Source organism: Pantherophis guttatus, chromosome 5 (assembly GCF_059756535.1).
Source record: "Pantherophis guttatus breed Tessera chromosome 5, ASM5975653v1, whole genome shotgun sequence".
NCBI classification, from domain to species: domain Eukaryota; kingdom Metazoa; phylum Chordata; class Lepidosauria; order Squamata; family Colubridae; genus Pantherophis; species Pantherophis guttatus.
In genome coordinates this window covers 37,233,431-37,252,118 of record NC_142067.1, presented here as the reverse complement: position 1 = coordinate 37,252,118, position 18,688 = coordinate 37,233,431, and the positions used below count along the sequence as shown (strand labels likewise).

At 36.0% G+C, this 18,688-nt stretch overlaps 1 protein-coding gene across 1 annotated transcript; it reads right to left on the bottom strand.

Annotated features, from left to right (window-relative positions):
* TAGLN3 (transgelin 3) lies at positions 1-11,384 on the bottom strand. Its single transcript, XM_034413355.3, has 5 exons — positions 11,195-11,384; positions 10,675-10,856; positions 9,456-9,630; positions 3,768-3,870; positions 1-549 (listed from the first exon to the last, which is right to left on the bottom strand). Exons 2-5 carry the CDS (start codon positions 10,852-10,854, stop codon positions 408-410), a joined length of 600 nt encoding a protein of 199 aa, XP_034269246.1. The 5' UTR covers positions 10,855-10,856; positions 11,195-11,384; the 3' UTR covers positions 1-407.
* Between the last annotated feature and the right edge of the window lie 7,304 nt (positions 11,385-18,688).

Genomic DNA, 18,688 nt, shown 5'->3' with positions numbered 1-18,688 from the left:
TTTGCAGTTATTCATCCCATTTTATTTTTATTTTTAGAAGATGAAAGTAGGATAGAGTAGAGAAGAAAAGGACTGAGAAGTTATAGGCAGTTCAATAAGACAAGGGTACAGAAAATAACAAATTGCAAATAAATACAGAAAAATAGTCTTTGCATAGTTCAAAAATGAACATCATATGGTGTCAGCGTGCTATGTGAACTAACACGCAACAAGCACACAGACCCACAATTTCAGATGAAAGATTGTGTGTATGTGTGCGCGTGTATACATTTGCATACACAAACACATACATAATCTTAGAGAGAAAACCTAGAAGCAGATCTCAGCATGAACATTAACTAGCTATGTGTTTTTCAGTCAAGCCATGCTACCAAGTGGGTAAGTGAGAGTTTAAAAGTGGTTTTAAACTATATGATCTGTCTTGGCATTCCGTATCCTGTCATCCCTGATTGGGATGCTCCCTTGTTACTTCCCATTTGAAGACCGATGACATTCTGTCCTTGGCGAAGCTGCTCTTCAGAAAATCCTCGCTGGTTCTTCTGTGCTTTCCTGTGAAAATGATTCTGTTTTAAAAGTGACATGTTTGTTCTGCTTTAAATTCTCAAATGTTTTTTATCAGATTGAGTGCCACAGCCCCTGGGTTTATCTACAGTATAAGGTTAGTACTGTCCTGATTTTGAGAACATGAGCTGTTTTGGAAGACAAGAAGAGGTTTCTAACACTGAATTCCCCCTTCTGAAGCTGTAGGTGTGTCATAAGATAATGGAAGCCAGCAAGTCCTAAGGACCCCAGGGATCTCTTTGAGGAGAGGGGAGGTCAGGGGCTAGAAGCAGGGGTGAAATGCTCCCGGTTCAGACCGGATCTCCCGATCCAGTAGCCTATGGAGGCGGGTGGTTCGGAGAACTGGTAGCAAAAATCCCTGCCCCCCCCCCCCATGCCCAGCTGAGCCGCACAATCATCAGAGGCTTTTTTTTTTTAGTTTTTAAAAGCATTTTTTCTACAACCTCTTCGGCAGAAAAAATGCTTTTAAAAGTAAAAAAAAGCCTCTGATGATTGCGCAGCTCAGCTGGGATCATCAGAGGCTTTTAAAAGCATTTTTTCTACAACCTCTTCAGAGGTTGTAGAAAAAATGCTTTTAAGAGCCTCTGACGATCCAAGCTGAGTTGGCTGATCGGCACAGGCTTTTTTTCTTTTAAATGCCTCTGACGATCCAAGCTGAGTTGCCTGATCGTCAGAAGCTTTTTTTCTTTTAAAAGCCTCTGATGATCTCAGCTGAGTTGCCTGATCAGCAGAGGCTTTTAAAAGAAAAAAAGCCTCTGACGATCAGGCAACTCAGCTGGGATCGTCAGAGCCTTTTGAAAGCATTTTTTTACAACCTCTTCGCCGAAGAGGTTGTAGAAAAAAATGGTTTTAAAAGTAAAAAAAAAAAAATTGGTCACGCCCACCCAGTCACATTACACTTCCCCCCCACTAAGTCACGCCCACAGAACCGGTAGTAACAAATTTTAGATTTCCCCACTGGCTTGAAGTATGAATATCTTATAAATAAAGGCTTTCTAAAATTCTACTCTATTTCCTGAACATATTTAGCCACTGTGGGAAAAAGAATAGTTAGGACTCTGAAAAAAACTGCATTACTTTGCATTTCTTTTCCTTCAAAAAATATTAAACACAAGGAGATAGCATTTCAGCCAATACGGCATGTTGAAAGTAGCATTAATTACAGTGACATTTTAGGGAAAGTGTTCATCACCATCCAACAAATGATACAGATCCCTCTTGGAACCTAGTAGGTGCCATGGCCTCATTCAAAACAATAAAAAAATGTTTAAAAAATCAAAATTATTACCACATAAGGATTTATAGTGGATGGATACTACTCACTTCTGTATTGGAATAGCATCATTCAACACCTCAATATCAGAAAACTAAATCAACCTGGTATTTTGCTACATATAGATAAGCCATATTTGAGAAAGAGTAGAAAATAGCAAATCAAATAGCAAAGAGCAAATCATTCAGCCACTTTCTTGGTACTGATGGTTTTATGTTATCTGGCCATCATCCAGAAAAACACTTAAGTAGATGTTCTGCTTTATTAAGACAAGAGCGTGCAAGATTAAGCACTATTTCTCCAGAGGTTGATGTTACAAAATGTATCAAATATCAGTTTGGGAAAATTGCTTCAGAACTGTTAGGCAGCTTTCTTAGATGTATGTTCATTTATCAACAATCATGAAGTAGAGCAAAATTCTGAGGAAGTATAGTTTCAGAATTGTCTCAGCAGATAGTAATGATTTGCAAATTATGTTTCATATTTCTGTTAATGCTTGGGCAATTGCTACTACAGATATCTGAGTCATTGCTAGAAAGAATGACTCAAATACGTTAAGGAAGACATACTACCCTATCTATTAGCTGCACAAACAAGAGAAGATTTCTTGACAGACAAATTATATACTGGGATGGGCAAGCATTGGATAGCAGGGGGCTCACCTAATGTTTTGAAGATCAAAGGGCTGAGTTCTGCATTGTCAGGGAAGAGACAAAATATATGGGGCCATATCACGTACTTGAGGGTGACACAATGGCTCAGCAATTAAGACGCTGGGCTTATCAGCTGGAAAGCTGGCAGCCCAGGTTCGAGACCATGTGACAGGGTGAGCTTCCATTCTTTCCCCAGCTGCTGCAACCTAGCAGTTTGAAAGCAAGTAAATGCATGTAGATAAATAGGTACCACTTTGGTGATAAGGTAACAGCGCTCTGTGATGTTATGCTGGCCACATGACCACAGAAATGTCTTCGGACAGTGCTGGCTCAGTGGCCTTGAAATGGAAATGAGCACTCCCCCCTATAGTCAGCAATGACTAGTGGAATCAAAACTGCAGGGATTCCTTTACCTTTTTTAAAAATAAAAATCATATACTTGGAATAGGGAAGGATTTGGGATACTTTTGTTCTTTTCCCTTTTTTAAAAACTGTGTATGCTATTAGAATTTATACTAAAGGTTTACATATTTCCTGTCTGAAAATAGTGGGATTGTATGCTTTTCATTTTCAATAGCTGTAGGTCAGGGGTGTCAAACGCAAGGCCTGGGGGCCAGATCCAGCCCGGTGGGTGCTTAGATCTGGCCCACAGGGCCACCCTGGAAACAGTGAAGGACCAAAACACGGTGCCTCTGCCAGCAAAAACGGAGCCTGGAAGAACTTGGTGTGACTCTCCTGAGCTCCATTATCGCTTGCAGAGGGTTGCAGGAGGCCATTGCAGCCTAAAAAGGAGCTCACAAGAACCGCGGGCGGCACTCCCAAGCTCCGTTTTCACTGGCAGAGGGTTACAGGAGGCTGTCGCAGCCAAAAACAGAGCTGGCAGAGCGTTTGGGGCACTACAGGTGCCCCTGACACAAGTGACATCGAGCTGACCATGCCCACCCTGATCACACCCACCCAAGATCAAACACAACCCTGATGCCACCTCAATGAAATTGAGTTGGCACGCCTGCTCTAGGTCAATAAGCGAAGGAAATTATGCACTCCTGGGTAGACCATTCTGCATCAACATAATTCATTATTATAAATGGAACATTTTTTAATATCTATTCTAAAGAGATCTTTAATTAACAGCTGAAAAGAGTCAAAATTAAGGTGTCTTGCTTTAAAAAATACATTTTCTTCTGTCTAGGATTTGTTTTTCATTAAACAAATGCACATTTGTTTTTCATGCACATTTAGTCTATGTTTGAAAATGGAAACAACAAACATATTCTTACCTGTGAAACCAGGAGGGATCCCCTTTGTAACATCCATCATCCCTTGTAACAGCTTCACTGCCTAAAGCCATTAGAGTCCTTTGCACAGCAGCCATGTCTTTTCCTAAAAAGAATTATTCATGTGTTATTGTTAAATTGTTTGGTTGTACTTCAGCAGCATTACGTAGACACCTGTTTTACCTCAAAATCCCCAGAGCTTTTATTATTACATTATGTTTTCTGTTTTTATTCTGGTCTCAAGGGAATTTTCCTTGACAGAACCCTTCCTACTTTTAGCTTGCAAACTGCTGCATGACTGTCAGTATATACCTTAGAGATTTAGTTTTAGAGATTTAGGAAACCTGACCATATGCTTGATCTCTATGAGATTGTATTAGAGGCTACATTTTTCAGTAAACTATATCTTTCTAATCGGGTTTGGCAATTTTTTGTGGGAAACAAATTTGAAAATAGCTTTTGGGGGCTGGAGTTTGGATTTTTTTTCCTATTCTGACTAACAAATGAAGTAAAATATGATGCCCAGAAATAAATCAATGGTTTGCTGCAAGTTTCACCAGCATAAACTACATATAGGCTCCAAAACATGATACTATGAGGGAATACAGCCCACTGATGTTCAGGCTGTTTTCCATCTATGTCTTTTATAACTCACTGGATTTTCTCCATTATAGATATATCAGGCTTTTGGTCATTCTAGCTTGCCCCTTCTTATATCAAGCACTTTGTTTTTTCTTTCGGTCTCCTGCTAGTTCTTTTAAACCTTCTTCAAGTTCTGCACACATACCCCATGTGAACATATATGTGTGTGGAGGGGGGCGTTGCACGGGATAGAAGCAAAAGAATGTGGGTTCTGCCTCACTCTATTATCTTTCTTGTCAGCTTCATGTGTCTATCTGTACAGGGCTTCTCATGCTATCTAGCTGGGGAGTTTTGGAAGTCCACACACCTGGAGAATGTTCAGATCGGACACTGGTATAGAGGATCACTCTAGAGGACATCTCAAAGGTACTTTTTCAAGAGGCACCCGGACTTTCTGGTATCCGTTCATACTCCCACACCATTCGAAGGATGTTCATCCCAAAGTGCATAGCTAAATGTCTATGGAGATTCTCAGTCAACCAGAAAATCCAGTTGCCTATTGAAAAAGCACCTTTGGGTCAACCAGGACCTGGATGACGGTCAATCTCCATAGACACTCTAGAGAAGGAGTGTCAAACTCATGTTGTCATGTTGTCACATGATGTATCGTGACTTTTTTCCCATTTGCTAAATCAGGAATGGGTATGGCCAGTGCATGATACATCCGGCCCACAGGCCACGAGTTTGATACCCCTGCTCTAGACGACAGCCTCTGCAATTCCAAAGATTTAAATTATGTGAAGCATCTGTACAGATGCAGGAAGTTTTCCTTTACAGATAAATTATCCTTTGCAGATAGAAGGCAATATGATGGACTATAGTAATATTTTCATTTTCATTCTCAACACCACCACTCTTTGCACTAACAATTTACACTCAAGGAATTGCTAAAGGAAGCTTTAGATATGTAAAGCTAATCAGCAGCCAAATACTGAACATCAATTAGTTAAATCTCCCTCTAAACTCACAAAGCCACACCATCTACCAAACTCTAGGTGACAAGACCACATGAAAAATCACAGAAAAGAATCCACAGATGTTAAATTCTCATGGTTTACGCTAACAGTAACATCATTGCGAAAGTTGCCCAGCACTGTTTTCAGAACAGTCCTTATTTTGTTCATAAGCAGCTGCATGAATTAATTCTACTATTTTTATTGAACAAAGACAGAGTGATTAAATTGACTTAGGCCACAGAAAAGTTAATTTTAAAGGGGGATTGTGAGTCATAGAATCTTGGCTCATTGTAAGGAACAGCTGTTAATTCTATGACAATATCATCTTTTAAAAGTTGTTTTTAAAAGCCACATTTTTAAAATTACTGTTTGTAGCTATTGAGGGCTGCATGACTGAAGTAAAAATGTAATGATAACATCCATAAGGCAATGAGAGGATTTAGAAGCCATTTCCCCCCTTTTTGTTCCCATTAACTTTTAAAGTAACTTTAAGTCTATTGAAAGATACTGATTCCAGGAGCATAGATCTCAGACCACTCCCTTTTAAGTCATAGTTAAAACAAAGGCTCCAGGTTTGGAAAAGGAAATCTGAGGTCAGCACTTTTTGATAATGTGGTAGTCTAATAATGGAAAGACTGAAGCAGAACTGTTTGGCTAAGGGCAAGCTGGAAGGAGAAGATTAACGTTCTACAGGTCCTTGGTCTTACGCCATATTCATAGGTTGTAGGATATTTAAAAAAGAGTAGTATATAGTCCAGCTTGCATTGGAAGGGAAAGGTTTCTTTTTTAAAAAAAATTAAGTACTAGCTTTTCACAATTAGCATTAGATGAAGGAAATGGAGAATCACAAATATTTCTCTACCCTCACATCTATTCTGCTGCTCTTATGATAACCTTGGAAATGAAATCTCAAAGGCTTTAATATCAGAACTCTCTTAAAAAGGACTTTGGACCAGAAAATGAAACCTCCTTAATACTTCATAATATTATGACGTCTCTCAATTTAAAAATGAACATGTTTACATCTTTAATGGGAATGCCCTAAAATAAATAATTTTGAAATAAGGTGAGTAATTAGCAATATTGAATATAACATTTACGGAACAAATAAAACATAAATAAGATGTATTCAATAATAAACAGAACCTTTTTAAAATGAAATATGGTACCTTTTAAAATTCTGTTAATAGAGACAGTGATAGGCTTCTCAGGTCTATTAGATATTCTGTTCAAATACTTAATTTGTTATTTTGATGTACTATTTCTAAGTACCTGTGGTGCATCTCTTTTTATGAGATTGATTTATTTATTTTTCAAAGTTCTAAACCTCCCTTTCCCTTAAAGAGTGGCTCTGGGCATTGTGCATTATAATATAACCGATAAAGAAAACAATGTATAAAAATTAAATTAGAAATGAAAAATTAAATTAGGGTTAAACATTTCAAAATTATAGAATAATGACAATTTAACAACAAAAGACAGAGAATCTAAAATAGCTATTTAACATTGGATTGGGGCTCTCAAGGGACTAGGCAGCCCCATGGCAAACTAAAGGTTTATTGTTTTTAATGTAGAAATAATATTTATAAGGTATTACATAATAACTCAATTTTTTATGCTAGTTTCCCTCCCACGCACATATACCTTCTGTAATTTTAGGGCATGCGGATCTGTATAGAACTGTTTTGGTAATTCAAAAGAAGCCATCTATGACTTGATAAACAAGAATCCTTTTCATTACTCTGATGGGATAATCACAATACAAAATCCTGCTTCCCAATTTAGGGACAAGTTTGGAGTCTTACTGAGCATTATTGAGATACCTACTATTGTGCCCTGTCAACCACATTTAATTATTCATTATTTGCACCATTGAAAAGACATAATATATCAGATGAACATTTTTGCCAGTTTTTGCTCAAGCGTATTATGCTTGAGTATGTGCTTAAGTGTACTAATCATTTTTTTTTTCTTCACAACACTGATATTCTAGTCAATGTCACTGGAGTTGGGTTTCTCTGTTCCTATTCCAAACCTTAGCATAATACAGGTCTAAACTATGAGATCTGTAAATGGCTATCCAAGATGGAAATCTCAGTGTAACCTGGGGTCATGTTATAAGTAAACCTTCTCCAACTTGGTGCCCTCCAGCTGTGAGGGCAGTACAGGTCCCAGAATTCCTCTTCTGGCAATACAGCTGTAAGTAACTGGACATTATCAGAATTGGGAAGACTCCAATACCTTCATCCAGTTTCTGGTCCAAGATTCAAAGAAATGCGGTTTGAATTGTAAAGATCATTTCTCTTGGTCAAAATCCAGAATCTTCTCTCTATATTACTTGACAGTTTTGATATGGCACTTATCCTGCCTAACTTTTTCTTGGAAACCATTGAGACGTGATTAGTAACAGAAAGCAAAGATTGCTTTATCCTTTTCTCCTCAGAGCAGTAGCCACATCCGGCAGGGCTTTTAGCAGGAGTTCTTTCATTGCTTCCTGGCTATCATTATCAATTCACATCTAAAAAATGTTCTTTAGATACCAAAGTCCCTGTAAATGGGTTAGGCAAGCCTTCAGGCTTATAATTTAATTTAAAGCACAAAATAAATACAAAAGGGAAAGCAGAGCTGCACAAGTCTAGGAAATGGAGGAGGAGAGGAAAAGTAAATATAACAAGAACGGACAATTGTTTAAATGGAGAATGCAAGAATTTATTTTGACTCACATACATGACTTCCATCAGAATACTCATAAAGGATACAAATAAGGAAATATCAAATTCATCATTACAAGGACAGTATTATTAATTATATGGATTCTTCTAATACTAGGAAGAGAGCTGTTGAAAAAAAGGCCTGATTTTAGGCACTGGACTAAATTATCAGAATATCAGAGTAGATATTAGCATTTTACTTCCATTAAACCAAGTCTTTCCTGATGCTAAGAAACATACAAGGAATGTTCTTTATTCCAGAGTATAATAAAAAGAGGGGCCTATAAAGTTACTTCACCTTTTTACTGAAAAAAATGTGGAGCAGTGACTGTGCATATGCTGTACATTCTCATTGGGATAGTCAGGAATGACTTCTAAAACATTCTTGAGATTTTGGTAAAAGATTAATCTGCTTAAAAAGAGTTGTCTTCTACCTGCGCTGCTGAGTTTCAAAACACCTTTTTGTAGGATTTGCATAAATCATAAAGGTACTACTCTACTTGCATAAAGCCCATTTCCAGAGGTGAAATGACAGCATACAAATTTGAAGCTTCATCCAGTATAAACTCAGTCTAAACTATTCTGACAACATTATTATTGTCAGGCTTCAGATCTATTTGTCCTGAGTTTTCTTTCATTCAAGAGAGTGGCTGTTGTTTATGGGATGATTAATTTCATGTACTACAATCAATGAATGAATTTCTCAAGTATCTTTTCCCAATCTGAAACTGGATCAATCCCATACTATGAATGTCCCCAGTCAAATTTCAAAAGGATTTTAACAAATAGCTGTATATTTCTCCGAGTATACTCTTTCTCTATGTATCTTTCTTAATGCATTAATTTTGGTAATGGGTTCCACTAATATAATTAATTTCTGTTTGGACTTTCTCCTAATATGTACATTTTTAAATTTCTGTGCATGTTTCCCATACATACAGGTTAAAATTAGATAATGAAATTCAGCAAATATTGATATACATGCTAACTTTGTTCCAAGCTAAATATAGAAAATGCGAACTGGTTTATGTTTACATTTAAATGAAAACTAATTACATTTCACCATCCTTAAAATGATAACTTGTTATTTTGCTGAAATATCTGCTATAATATAACTTCTACTTGCTTAATTTTGATGTGCTTCTGTAAAAAAACAACCCCATATCTTTCACTTGGATATAGGTATAAAATATTTCATTAAATCTTGCATCAATATAAATTTCAATAAGGCATTACTGGAGAGAACAGTGCTTAAAGGCAATGCAAATTAGAAATAATTGTAATGGCATTTGGGAATTTTCTCATAAAGAAATATATAGTGAATATCAGGTTAAGCAGTGTTACAGAAAAAGAAACACTCTTATATATAAATAAGTCTCTACCTTCCCATAAATCTACTGTCTGGAAGATATCTGTTGTTCGTACTCCATAGCTTTCTGCAGCTTTCAAGAACTGAGAAATTTGTTCCATTTGTTTGAAAGCCATCTTTGAGTCTGTGATCCTTGCAATAGGTTCTTTTCCCTTGGGATGAAGATTGTTTATTAACTTGCAGAGCAGCTGGGAGATTGACCATTAAAAGCAGAATTGAAAGAGACAAAATCAATTAATTTCACCAACTAAAGGCAACACAGTATGTGTGTATTACTCTGTTTATAACATAGATATTCTAATGCCACTTAGAAAGGGTCCCCTGGCTCTTTGCTCCTCAAATGAAATACATAATACAAACATAAGTGTATGCTACTGACAGCATGTATTATGGATGCATTTGAGCCAAATACGTTAACAATGCTTGGCAAAGCTTCCCTTTCCACAGATAAAACATACATGGCTGAAATGAAGCAGGCAAAATCAAATTATTCACTTCAGATTATATAACAATTGATAGTCACATGGGAGAGCAAAACACAGCTTGAGCTCAAGTGTAAGTAGTATCAAGTAGTAAGCTGATAAAAACACAGTAAGCTGATAAAAACACAATCACTACGTTTAATAATTTTGCCAAGTCTTCCATATAAATGAAAGCACCTTTGTGCCGTTCTTTCAGTAAATGAATAAATTATCACTTAAAGACTTAGAATTGCTTATTCCTTGAAAAAAAAAAAACCAGAACAGTGGCATTTCATAAACGAATACACATAACTAACCCATTTTAAAGGAGGATAATACTATTAGGGAAAAGCTCAGGGTTGTAAAGGATCTATAATTAACTGTCAAAAAATTGTAATTTATATTCCTCATATTGCATAACCATTGTTCCATCTGTCTCTATACAGCTCTATACACTGTTTTTCATACTGTCCTCTGTTCATAACAGCAATCACCTTCAATGTTTGAATTATTTTATTGGAGTCTAGAGAAAGGCAGTTTACAGATGGAGATAATAATTGCTTTAAATTAAACAAATCAAATATACTTTGTAAACTCTGAAACATTACTTTGTAACATTGATTTTATAGGACATGCTACCTAATGAGGTCAGGAATGCATGCCAAAGTTAACTGATTATTTGATATATTTTTGAAATGGTAAAAATTTAGGAACAAATTATATTATTCAACAATGTTACATTGCTAGATGCAATATCCAATTATTACTTACTATTCCGTCCATTAGCCATTTCTGAAAATGTTGTTTTCCAGGAAGGGGGTGCTCTATATTTTCACCACATTGTATAATAATCCAATCCACTAAACGACTTTCCAGTTCTAGATCATATTTCTGTTCAATCTTTTCTTGAACTTCTCGGCTTAAGCCATAGCTTGGTCCTCTATTGGCCATCTCTAGGAAGGAAGGAGAAAAAAACACATTAACTTTTAAAAGCCACAAATTACCTATCAACTATTATCTTAAGCATCTTACTAAAGATAAAGATAACTTCAAAACATCTTTAAAAAGGTGAGTGAACCTTTTTAAAAAAGCTGTTCCAAAACAAGCTCTCATGATCGTAAGAGTGTGTGAATTTTTGCTATTACAGTGCATATTTTAAATTTCCACATACAATTACCATCAGCATTAGAAGTTGCTAATTATATTTCAAATTAACGTTGCAACTTCAGAGTTCTCTCTTTAATGAACTACAGCAAGCCACCAAAGTCAGAAGTATAAAAAGCATTCCTACAGAACAATTTAGAAGATCCTTTCGGCAAGGCACGTGAAGATTTTTCAGCAATTAACTATATCCAAAACCCGAATCCAAATCAAAGGAAGAAATCTTGATCAAATTTAAGAAGAGACAAAGGCAGCTGTGATGCTCTGCTGGTCGTGGTCCTGCTGCTGTGGAAGCATTGTGGTTTGGAGGAGGTTGTATTGATTTGATTTCCCTCACAGTCGAGTAGGGTCAAAGCAGGGGCGTTGCTAAGAGCTATTAAAGAGGCACTCCTATTCCCTCATAATCAGAGAAGGAGTCCTATTCAACTCAATCAGCTGCAACCAGCTTCTCTGCGCACACTTCCGCTGCTGTCAGACTGTTATTCTGTGCAATGCTCTTATGCTGCAGCCGTTGTCATAGCGCCGGAGAATTTAGCTGTTTAAAATACTCTCAGAATCACAGACAACAGTGGAATTTTATTGAACTAAAGACAATCCTGCACCTATAGCAATGATGTAAAATCTGGAAATATGGAAGCTGAGTAGAGTGGCATCTGATAGTTGTGAAAAGATGCACAGAAAATAAAAAAAATACTTCCATTTCTAAATAACATGTTAAGAAAAAACTAGATTTTTCAGCATCCCATCCCATCCCAAACCAACAGATCTGCAATGCAGAGCAGAAAGCTTCAAATTCTAAAGCATCATAACTTTCCAAATCCTTGCCAAATCACAGCTGTTATTTGCTGAATTGCACTTAATAAGCAAATGGAGATAATGTGGATTTTTCAGGACTTGCCCAAGAGATTATGTTTTCTTGGATAGAACAGTAAATTATACCATGTAAGCCTCAGTTGATATATAATGAATGAATTTATCCATTTGTTATTATACATTGATTGTATTTCTCTGGAAAGAAAGTTAATCTTTTGAGATTGGGTCATTATTTTCCCTAATGTAAGACAAGCTTTGTGTGCAAATCACTATGAAGGGGCATGATGGTTCAGTACATAGCTTTGATTGTCCTTTTCTTTGAGGACATTAAGTCAAGACTGTCTTGGAAAAGCTCAGGCTTTATTCAGGAATAATGTAGCCTTTTTATGGAAATCTTTTTGGCTCTGCACCATTTCAGACAGAAAGTTGTTTTGAATATCCTTTTTATAAAACAATCTTACATAAAGAGTACTTTTTAATGTTAAAATTTTGCATGTCTGAGGATTTTTTTTTTCTCCAACAGAGAGGAAACTTATTTGTTTGAGAGGAAACTTATTTGTCCAGTTACTTGCAAACAGCCAAGAGGTATTGTTTTGTCACCAATAAAACTAGATAAGAATGCTGACATTTTCATCACTCTCGTAGCCCATCCTTTTAATGTCATCAAAACACAAACTGTTTAGGCTGAAAAGCTAAGCACAGTTGCATAGTCGGAAGCTTAGATTTGAATAAATATACACCTTAGAATACCTTTTAATTTCAATGTAAATTCTTCACAGTCCCTGTAACAAAAAAAAGAGCAGATTCCATCATGCTACTTTGGACATTTGGATAGTCAACATTTCTTCCCATGTTATCACCCCACCCCACCCCCTTGCTATTGAGTTCTGATGCAAATAATGAGCTCACTGCTTTATATAAATCTCAGATTCCCCTGGACTTGAATACATGAAAAATTCAGTAGGTGACCTCATTTTCCTGTCAAGTCTTCTGTACTGAGCACTGATTTATTTTTATTTTTCAAAGGCTGAAATCTACTCTCTTAGAATTTGTCTCCCTGCATCCAGTATGCCGTGTGTATTAAATAGTGCCTGAGAATTTTTTTTTTAAATTAAAATTTCCAATGAATATGGTCAATCAGGTTGGTTTTCATTATTCTAGAATAGAAAACATTGAAACTATATTTATGATTCCTAATCAGTTTAAACAAAATACTAGAAACAAGATTTTAGCACATTGCTCTTTATTTGAATTCCTTTATAGCTTCCATGGCAACAACTACAGAAGCTAGAAGCTATCTATTCAAAGATGGAAGGTTCTTAGGCAAGTTTTGTGCACTTATTCTGTCTAGCCACAAACCATAGATATGTGCATGTTTTTTTTAAAAAAAGGAACCTGAAAGGTATACTGCTTATGGTCTTTCATTCCATGTTTTAATATACTTGAATAAAAATTAAAACACATAATTGCACTGATTTATTCAAAATGGCATTCAGTACCTATGGGCATCCCTTAAGGTTTTCTTTAATAATAAATTGCATATATATATATATATATATATATATATATATATATATATATATATATATATATATATATATATATATATATATATATATGATTTATATGCCGCCCTTCTCCAGAGACTCAGGGCGGCTTACAATGCGTTAAGCAATAGCCTTCATACTTTTGTATATTTATACAAAGTCAGCTTATTGCCCCCACAAACTGGGTCCTCAATTTACCTACCTTAGAAAGGATGGAAGGCTGAGTCAACCTTGAGCCTGGCAAGATTCGAACTTACTAATTGCAGACAGCTGGTGTTAATCATAATGCTATCAGTCTGCTGAGCTATCCAGTCATTTTTCATTTTGTATAGAGCCAAAGACAGCCATTCAGAACAGTTCCCATGGGACAGTGTCTTCTGTTTAGTAGACATACAGTATGGAGACAGTGCAAATAACAGACTGATTGATAGCTCAAGAGTTTATTAAAAACCTGAGCCTCCAACAAATCTTTAATATTTTTAATATTTCAGTAAGACGAAAAGAATCCAGCATCTAGTGGTTACATTCAGGATAGTATAGGTTATCCTAAGCACTAATAATACATCTCTTCTAGCTCCACTTTTTAATGATTATCAAGAACCATGGTATTCTATGGATTTTTATTTATTTTTTATTTGGTTATTAAATTTATATACCACCCATCTCGCTATCCAAAGCAATAAGTTGCATACTAGACAGGGTGTTTCAGGGTAGCAGCTGACATATGATGGACAAGCTAATGGACCTTGATTTCTACCTGTTTTGGTGAACAGTGAATAAACAGTAAATAAATAAATTAGTGCGCATACACAGGAAAAAAATCATGAGATAAAATTCATTAATTCTTCCAATCTTATCTGTTTTTGCCTTTTCTTTTTATTCTTTTTTTTCCAAATACGTTATTGCCAAATATATTAGCATATATTGCTATATATGCTTTTATCATATCACATACATTCTGAAGTGATGTGTCTTTTTTATTTATTTTAAAGAAAAATTCTAGTTCTTTTTCCATAAACTGCTGAAAGTCCTTTTCGTTTAATATTGTTGCGTTCAAAGTCCATGTTGTCTTTTTCTTTCGTCCTTTCCACATTATTGTCATTGGCTAAGGTCCGCCCAAATATTTGAACCAATATTTACTTCTTGTACATTGTTTCTTCTCTTGCTTTTTCATCTATGTCTTTCTCTTCATCTTTCTACTTTGTCTCCCCTACTGCTCCCAAATCTTCTTCTAATGGTCCACAAAATTGTTGATAAAATAATTTCGCTTTTTCAATAGAGTCAAGTCTATGTCTTTGTTCTTGCCATGTCACCAAAATTCCTTCTGGTATTAGCCATCTGAAACTCACTCCTTTTTGGATTGAACATTTTGTTAAGAACTGATATTCTCTCCTCAGATCCCTGGCTATTCTAGGGATTTGTTTTATGACCACAAGTTCTTTATCTTTATGTTTCAGTACTGTAATTCTTGCTGCTTGTAATATCTCTGTTTTCACTGCCTTCTTTGTAATCTTACATGTATTTCTCTTGGTAATTTATTCCTCATTGCATATCTTGTATATACTCTAAAAGCTTCATCAATCTCATTTAAAATCTTTTCTTTGGATTGTCCCAAATTTCTGACAAAATCTCAGCAATCACCTCAGGTAAATATCCTCCTTTTTCTTTCTTTATATTTTGGAATCTTAAGTAAAATTCAGAACACTCCATTTTCAACAGGATAATTGTTTTTTCTTGTGATTTGTCAGTTAACACCAATTTTTCTTCTAGTTTCTCGACCTTCTTCTCTGTCGTTTCCACTTTTCTTCTACTTTCTGAATTCTCTCTTCATTTTTCCCAATCATAGCTTTCATTTCTTTTAACACCTGTTTTAAATCATCATAAAGCTATTGCATAAAGTTTTTTAGTTCCATCATCTCCTACATTTTCTGTGTTTCTGTCATTGAGGGACTTGATGTTGAATGTAAATGAGCTGTAAATTTCTTCATTTCCACTTTTCCAAATAATTTATAATCCATTTGTGGTTTATTTATAATCCAAGTGTCTAATCCACCCGATGGTTGGATTAGCAAAAATAAAAGAAAAAAATCCCAATCAACCACCTCCCTCCAAAAATTCAAAGCTCCAAATCTCCCATCAAAGAAAGAGAGAGAGAGAGAGAGAGAGAGAGAGAGAGAGAGAGAGAGAGAGAGAGAGAGAGAGAGAGAAGCAAATGAGAAGAGGAAGAAAAAAAGGAGAAGAAAAAAAAAAAGAAAGCCAATCCAACTACAAAAGGTAAAAGTTCAAATTAAAAATCCAGACAATAACAAAAAGGGGAAAAAAAATTATTCTGACTCTTCAAGTCATAATCCAAATTCTTAGCACTCTAATTCTATTGAGTTCAGTAACAAAAAAGCATCTAAATAGAAGGCAATTATAAAAGAAAGAACAAAACTTTTCAATTTCCCTCAAGCAAGTCTCAAAACGGAGTACTTCAAAATGTTCACAAAAGGTTATGCCAAAAAACTGGTCACCCCAGAATAATAATAATAATAATATAAGATTAAAAGCCAAAAAAAAGTTCAAAAGCAAGTTCAAGTCTAGTCTTCTCTCTTCCACATCTGCTCTGTTATCATTCAGCCAAAATGTCAAGTTCAATTGTTATTAAAATTTCTTCAGAGTCTTCAGAGTCAAAATCTTTTTCCCTTCTTGCCACTAGATGGCATTGCAGGTTAACTTTCAACAAAAACACAGTACTTTCACTCCTTTAAGGATTGTTGTTTCAAAATTTCCTTTTATCAATCACCATCGTTCTATAACATTTCATTCAAATGGGATTCAATCTTCAATTCATTGTCCAAATTCTTGTTATTAATTTTAAAAAGGTTAAAAATTCCCCAAGTCTTTCTTAATCAGTAAGAATAAAGTAAAAGTTTCCAGTTTCACTTTCGTCACCACCTAATTACCGGATGTGAGAGCGAATACACACCCATTCTCACTTCTCACTCTCAGGTAGTCTTTTTCCACCCTATCGGTCTTTCAGGTGGATTTGAAGGAAACTCTGAACTCACCCCTCACCCAAATCACTCTCACCTCGATGTCATACTCTGTCTCTTTTCTTCCTCTTCTGTTGCGGCCGTCCCAGCTTCCTAGCAACTTCTATGGTTGCTTTTTGCACTGCCCAGTTTGAGGAGCTTCTTCCAATCCAGCCCGGGAGTTTGCGATCTCCCTGTGCTGACCAGTCCATGCTCCTCTTGTTTGTTGTCCTGTAAGGATGACTTAGGTCACTGGGGAACCCTGGACAGTGGAGATATCGACGGATCTTTGAGAGCCCTCAAAGAGCCCGTCGTATCGCCGTGACACTGTCCATGCCTCTCCTTGTATTCTTACAACTATCATTTACATTACCTTTTGCCATAGTGTAGTCTTCGACATATGACCATCATAGAACCTCCAGTGGTGTTCTGCCCCAGCTATGGACCCCAAAGAGCACAGCACACACAAAGTCCGTACAAACCTTAATTTACTAATTTAAATCAGTCTTTTCTGAACAAAGGCTGTTAATTTAACTTCATTAACAGCCGACAAGAATCCAAAGAATAATAATCTTCCTGTTTGCTCTCTGTCGCTGCCAGACGGTCCCTCAGGACCACCAGCCCCGTCGCCTGTAAAGAGCCGCCTCTACATCTGAAAGGCGGCTCGAAAAACTCCATTTCCATAAGGAAATGTGAGACAGAGCAGGTGAGGGCAGGTAGAGCTCTCTGCGAAGCCCCCAGAGTTTTTTTTTTTACTCTCGGGGGACGAAGCAGATGAGGCTCCCTATTTCCCTCGCCGCCGCTCCGGGCTTCGGGAGACCTCTGCCTTTTTGCAGAGCCAGGCGACAAGAACAAGCCTTTTAAAGAAAATTAACAGATCGTTTATTGAAAGAGGATGAGATCTGGACCTGGGACCCTAAATCGCAAGTATTTTCATTGACTTTATAAATGATATTGAAGAAAGGAAAAAAGAAATTTAAAATGGTGACTGCTCAGGTTTGAGAAGGGAAAGCTGAAAGAGAAAGTCCTTCTGTTTCAATAGTTTAACAAGCCACAAAGTAGCGGAATAAATACTGCTGGCTACAATTGAGAAGAAAAAGTTCTACTCTTATGTTTCTTTTTTCCTGGAGATCTGATACTGATCTTGTTTGGAAAGAAGCTTTCTTTTCTTAAAAAAGAGTTTGTCTGTGTGGAAGGATGGTGTTTAAATTAACAAAGCCAGACAAACAAGCAGTGGGGGGGGATTCCCCCATTTATAAACTACGTGAACAAGTTTTAAACCTACAGACTCAGAAAAATGATTTTAACTTAATTGAATTTCTCTTGGAGGAGATGGTAAGAAGGGATGAGATTGTGAACCAGAATCTTGAAAAATTCAAGCAGGAAATTAAAGAATTGATACAATTAAAGTATGACAATTTGAAACAAAAGATTATAACAGTGGCTGATGCCTTTACAGAATTATTTATAAAGATGGATAATAATATTAAGTTATTAGAGTCTAAAATGGAGGAAGTTGATGACAAGATTTATAATTTGGATAATAAAATACAAAGAATTGAAAATGATTTGATAAATACTCAAGACAATAGCTCAGAAGAAAAATTTAAAATGGAAGCTGATCATAAGACTTGCAATGTAGAAAATATAAAACAACGGATTGAAAAAGAAGTTTTAATGATGCAACACAGGTTCACAGAATTTGCGATCAGAATGAGAGGTTTACAGGAAAATAATAGAGATGATTTAAGGAAAATATCTGCTGAAATTCTGGCTGGGATTTTAAAGGTTCATCCTGAGGAAGTATTTTGCAGGATTGATAGAGTCTACAAAGTAAATTCTTGGATTGCAAAGCAAAGGCAACTGCCTAGAGATGTGCTGATTTATTTTACAGACAAAGAAATAAGAAATGATATTGTGCAAAAAACCTTTAATTCAACTCCACAACTGTACGGGAGAAAAATCTGGATATATAAAGAATTGCCGCCTAAGGTGTTAAAAGATAGAAAGAAATTTGCATTTTTGGTGACTGAGTTAAAAAAACAAAATATTTTATTTAGGTGGGATGTTCCAGTGGGTATAATATTGAGATATCAAGGAGAAAGATACCAATTAAATACTGTTGAAAAAGCGGAAGAATTTTATTATAAGATTTTGAAAATGAGTTCAACATCTTCATGCATAACACAGGATAAGCAGAAGGAGTTGGAATTAATGGAAAAACATCGAGCTACAGAGGTCTTTGTAGAT

Excerpts from the sequence above, each read along its gene's own strand:
- TAGLN3 (XM_034413355.3), bottom strand. The coding sequence starts at position 10,854 with ATGGCCAATAGAGGACCAAGCTATGGCTTAAGCCGAGAAGTTCAAGAA. Across the intron at positions 9,631-10,674 it reads AATGGCTAATGGACGGAATA|CTGCTCTGCAAGTTAATAAA; the intron begins GTAAGTAATAAT and ends TCAATCTCCCAG. Across the intron at positions 550-3,767 it reads GATCCCTCCTGGTTTCACAG|GAAAGCACAGAAGAACCAGC; the intron begins GTAAGAATATGT and ends TCATTTTCACAG.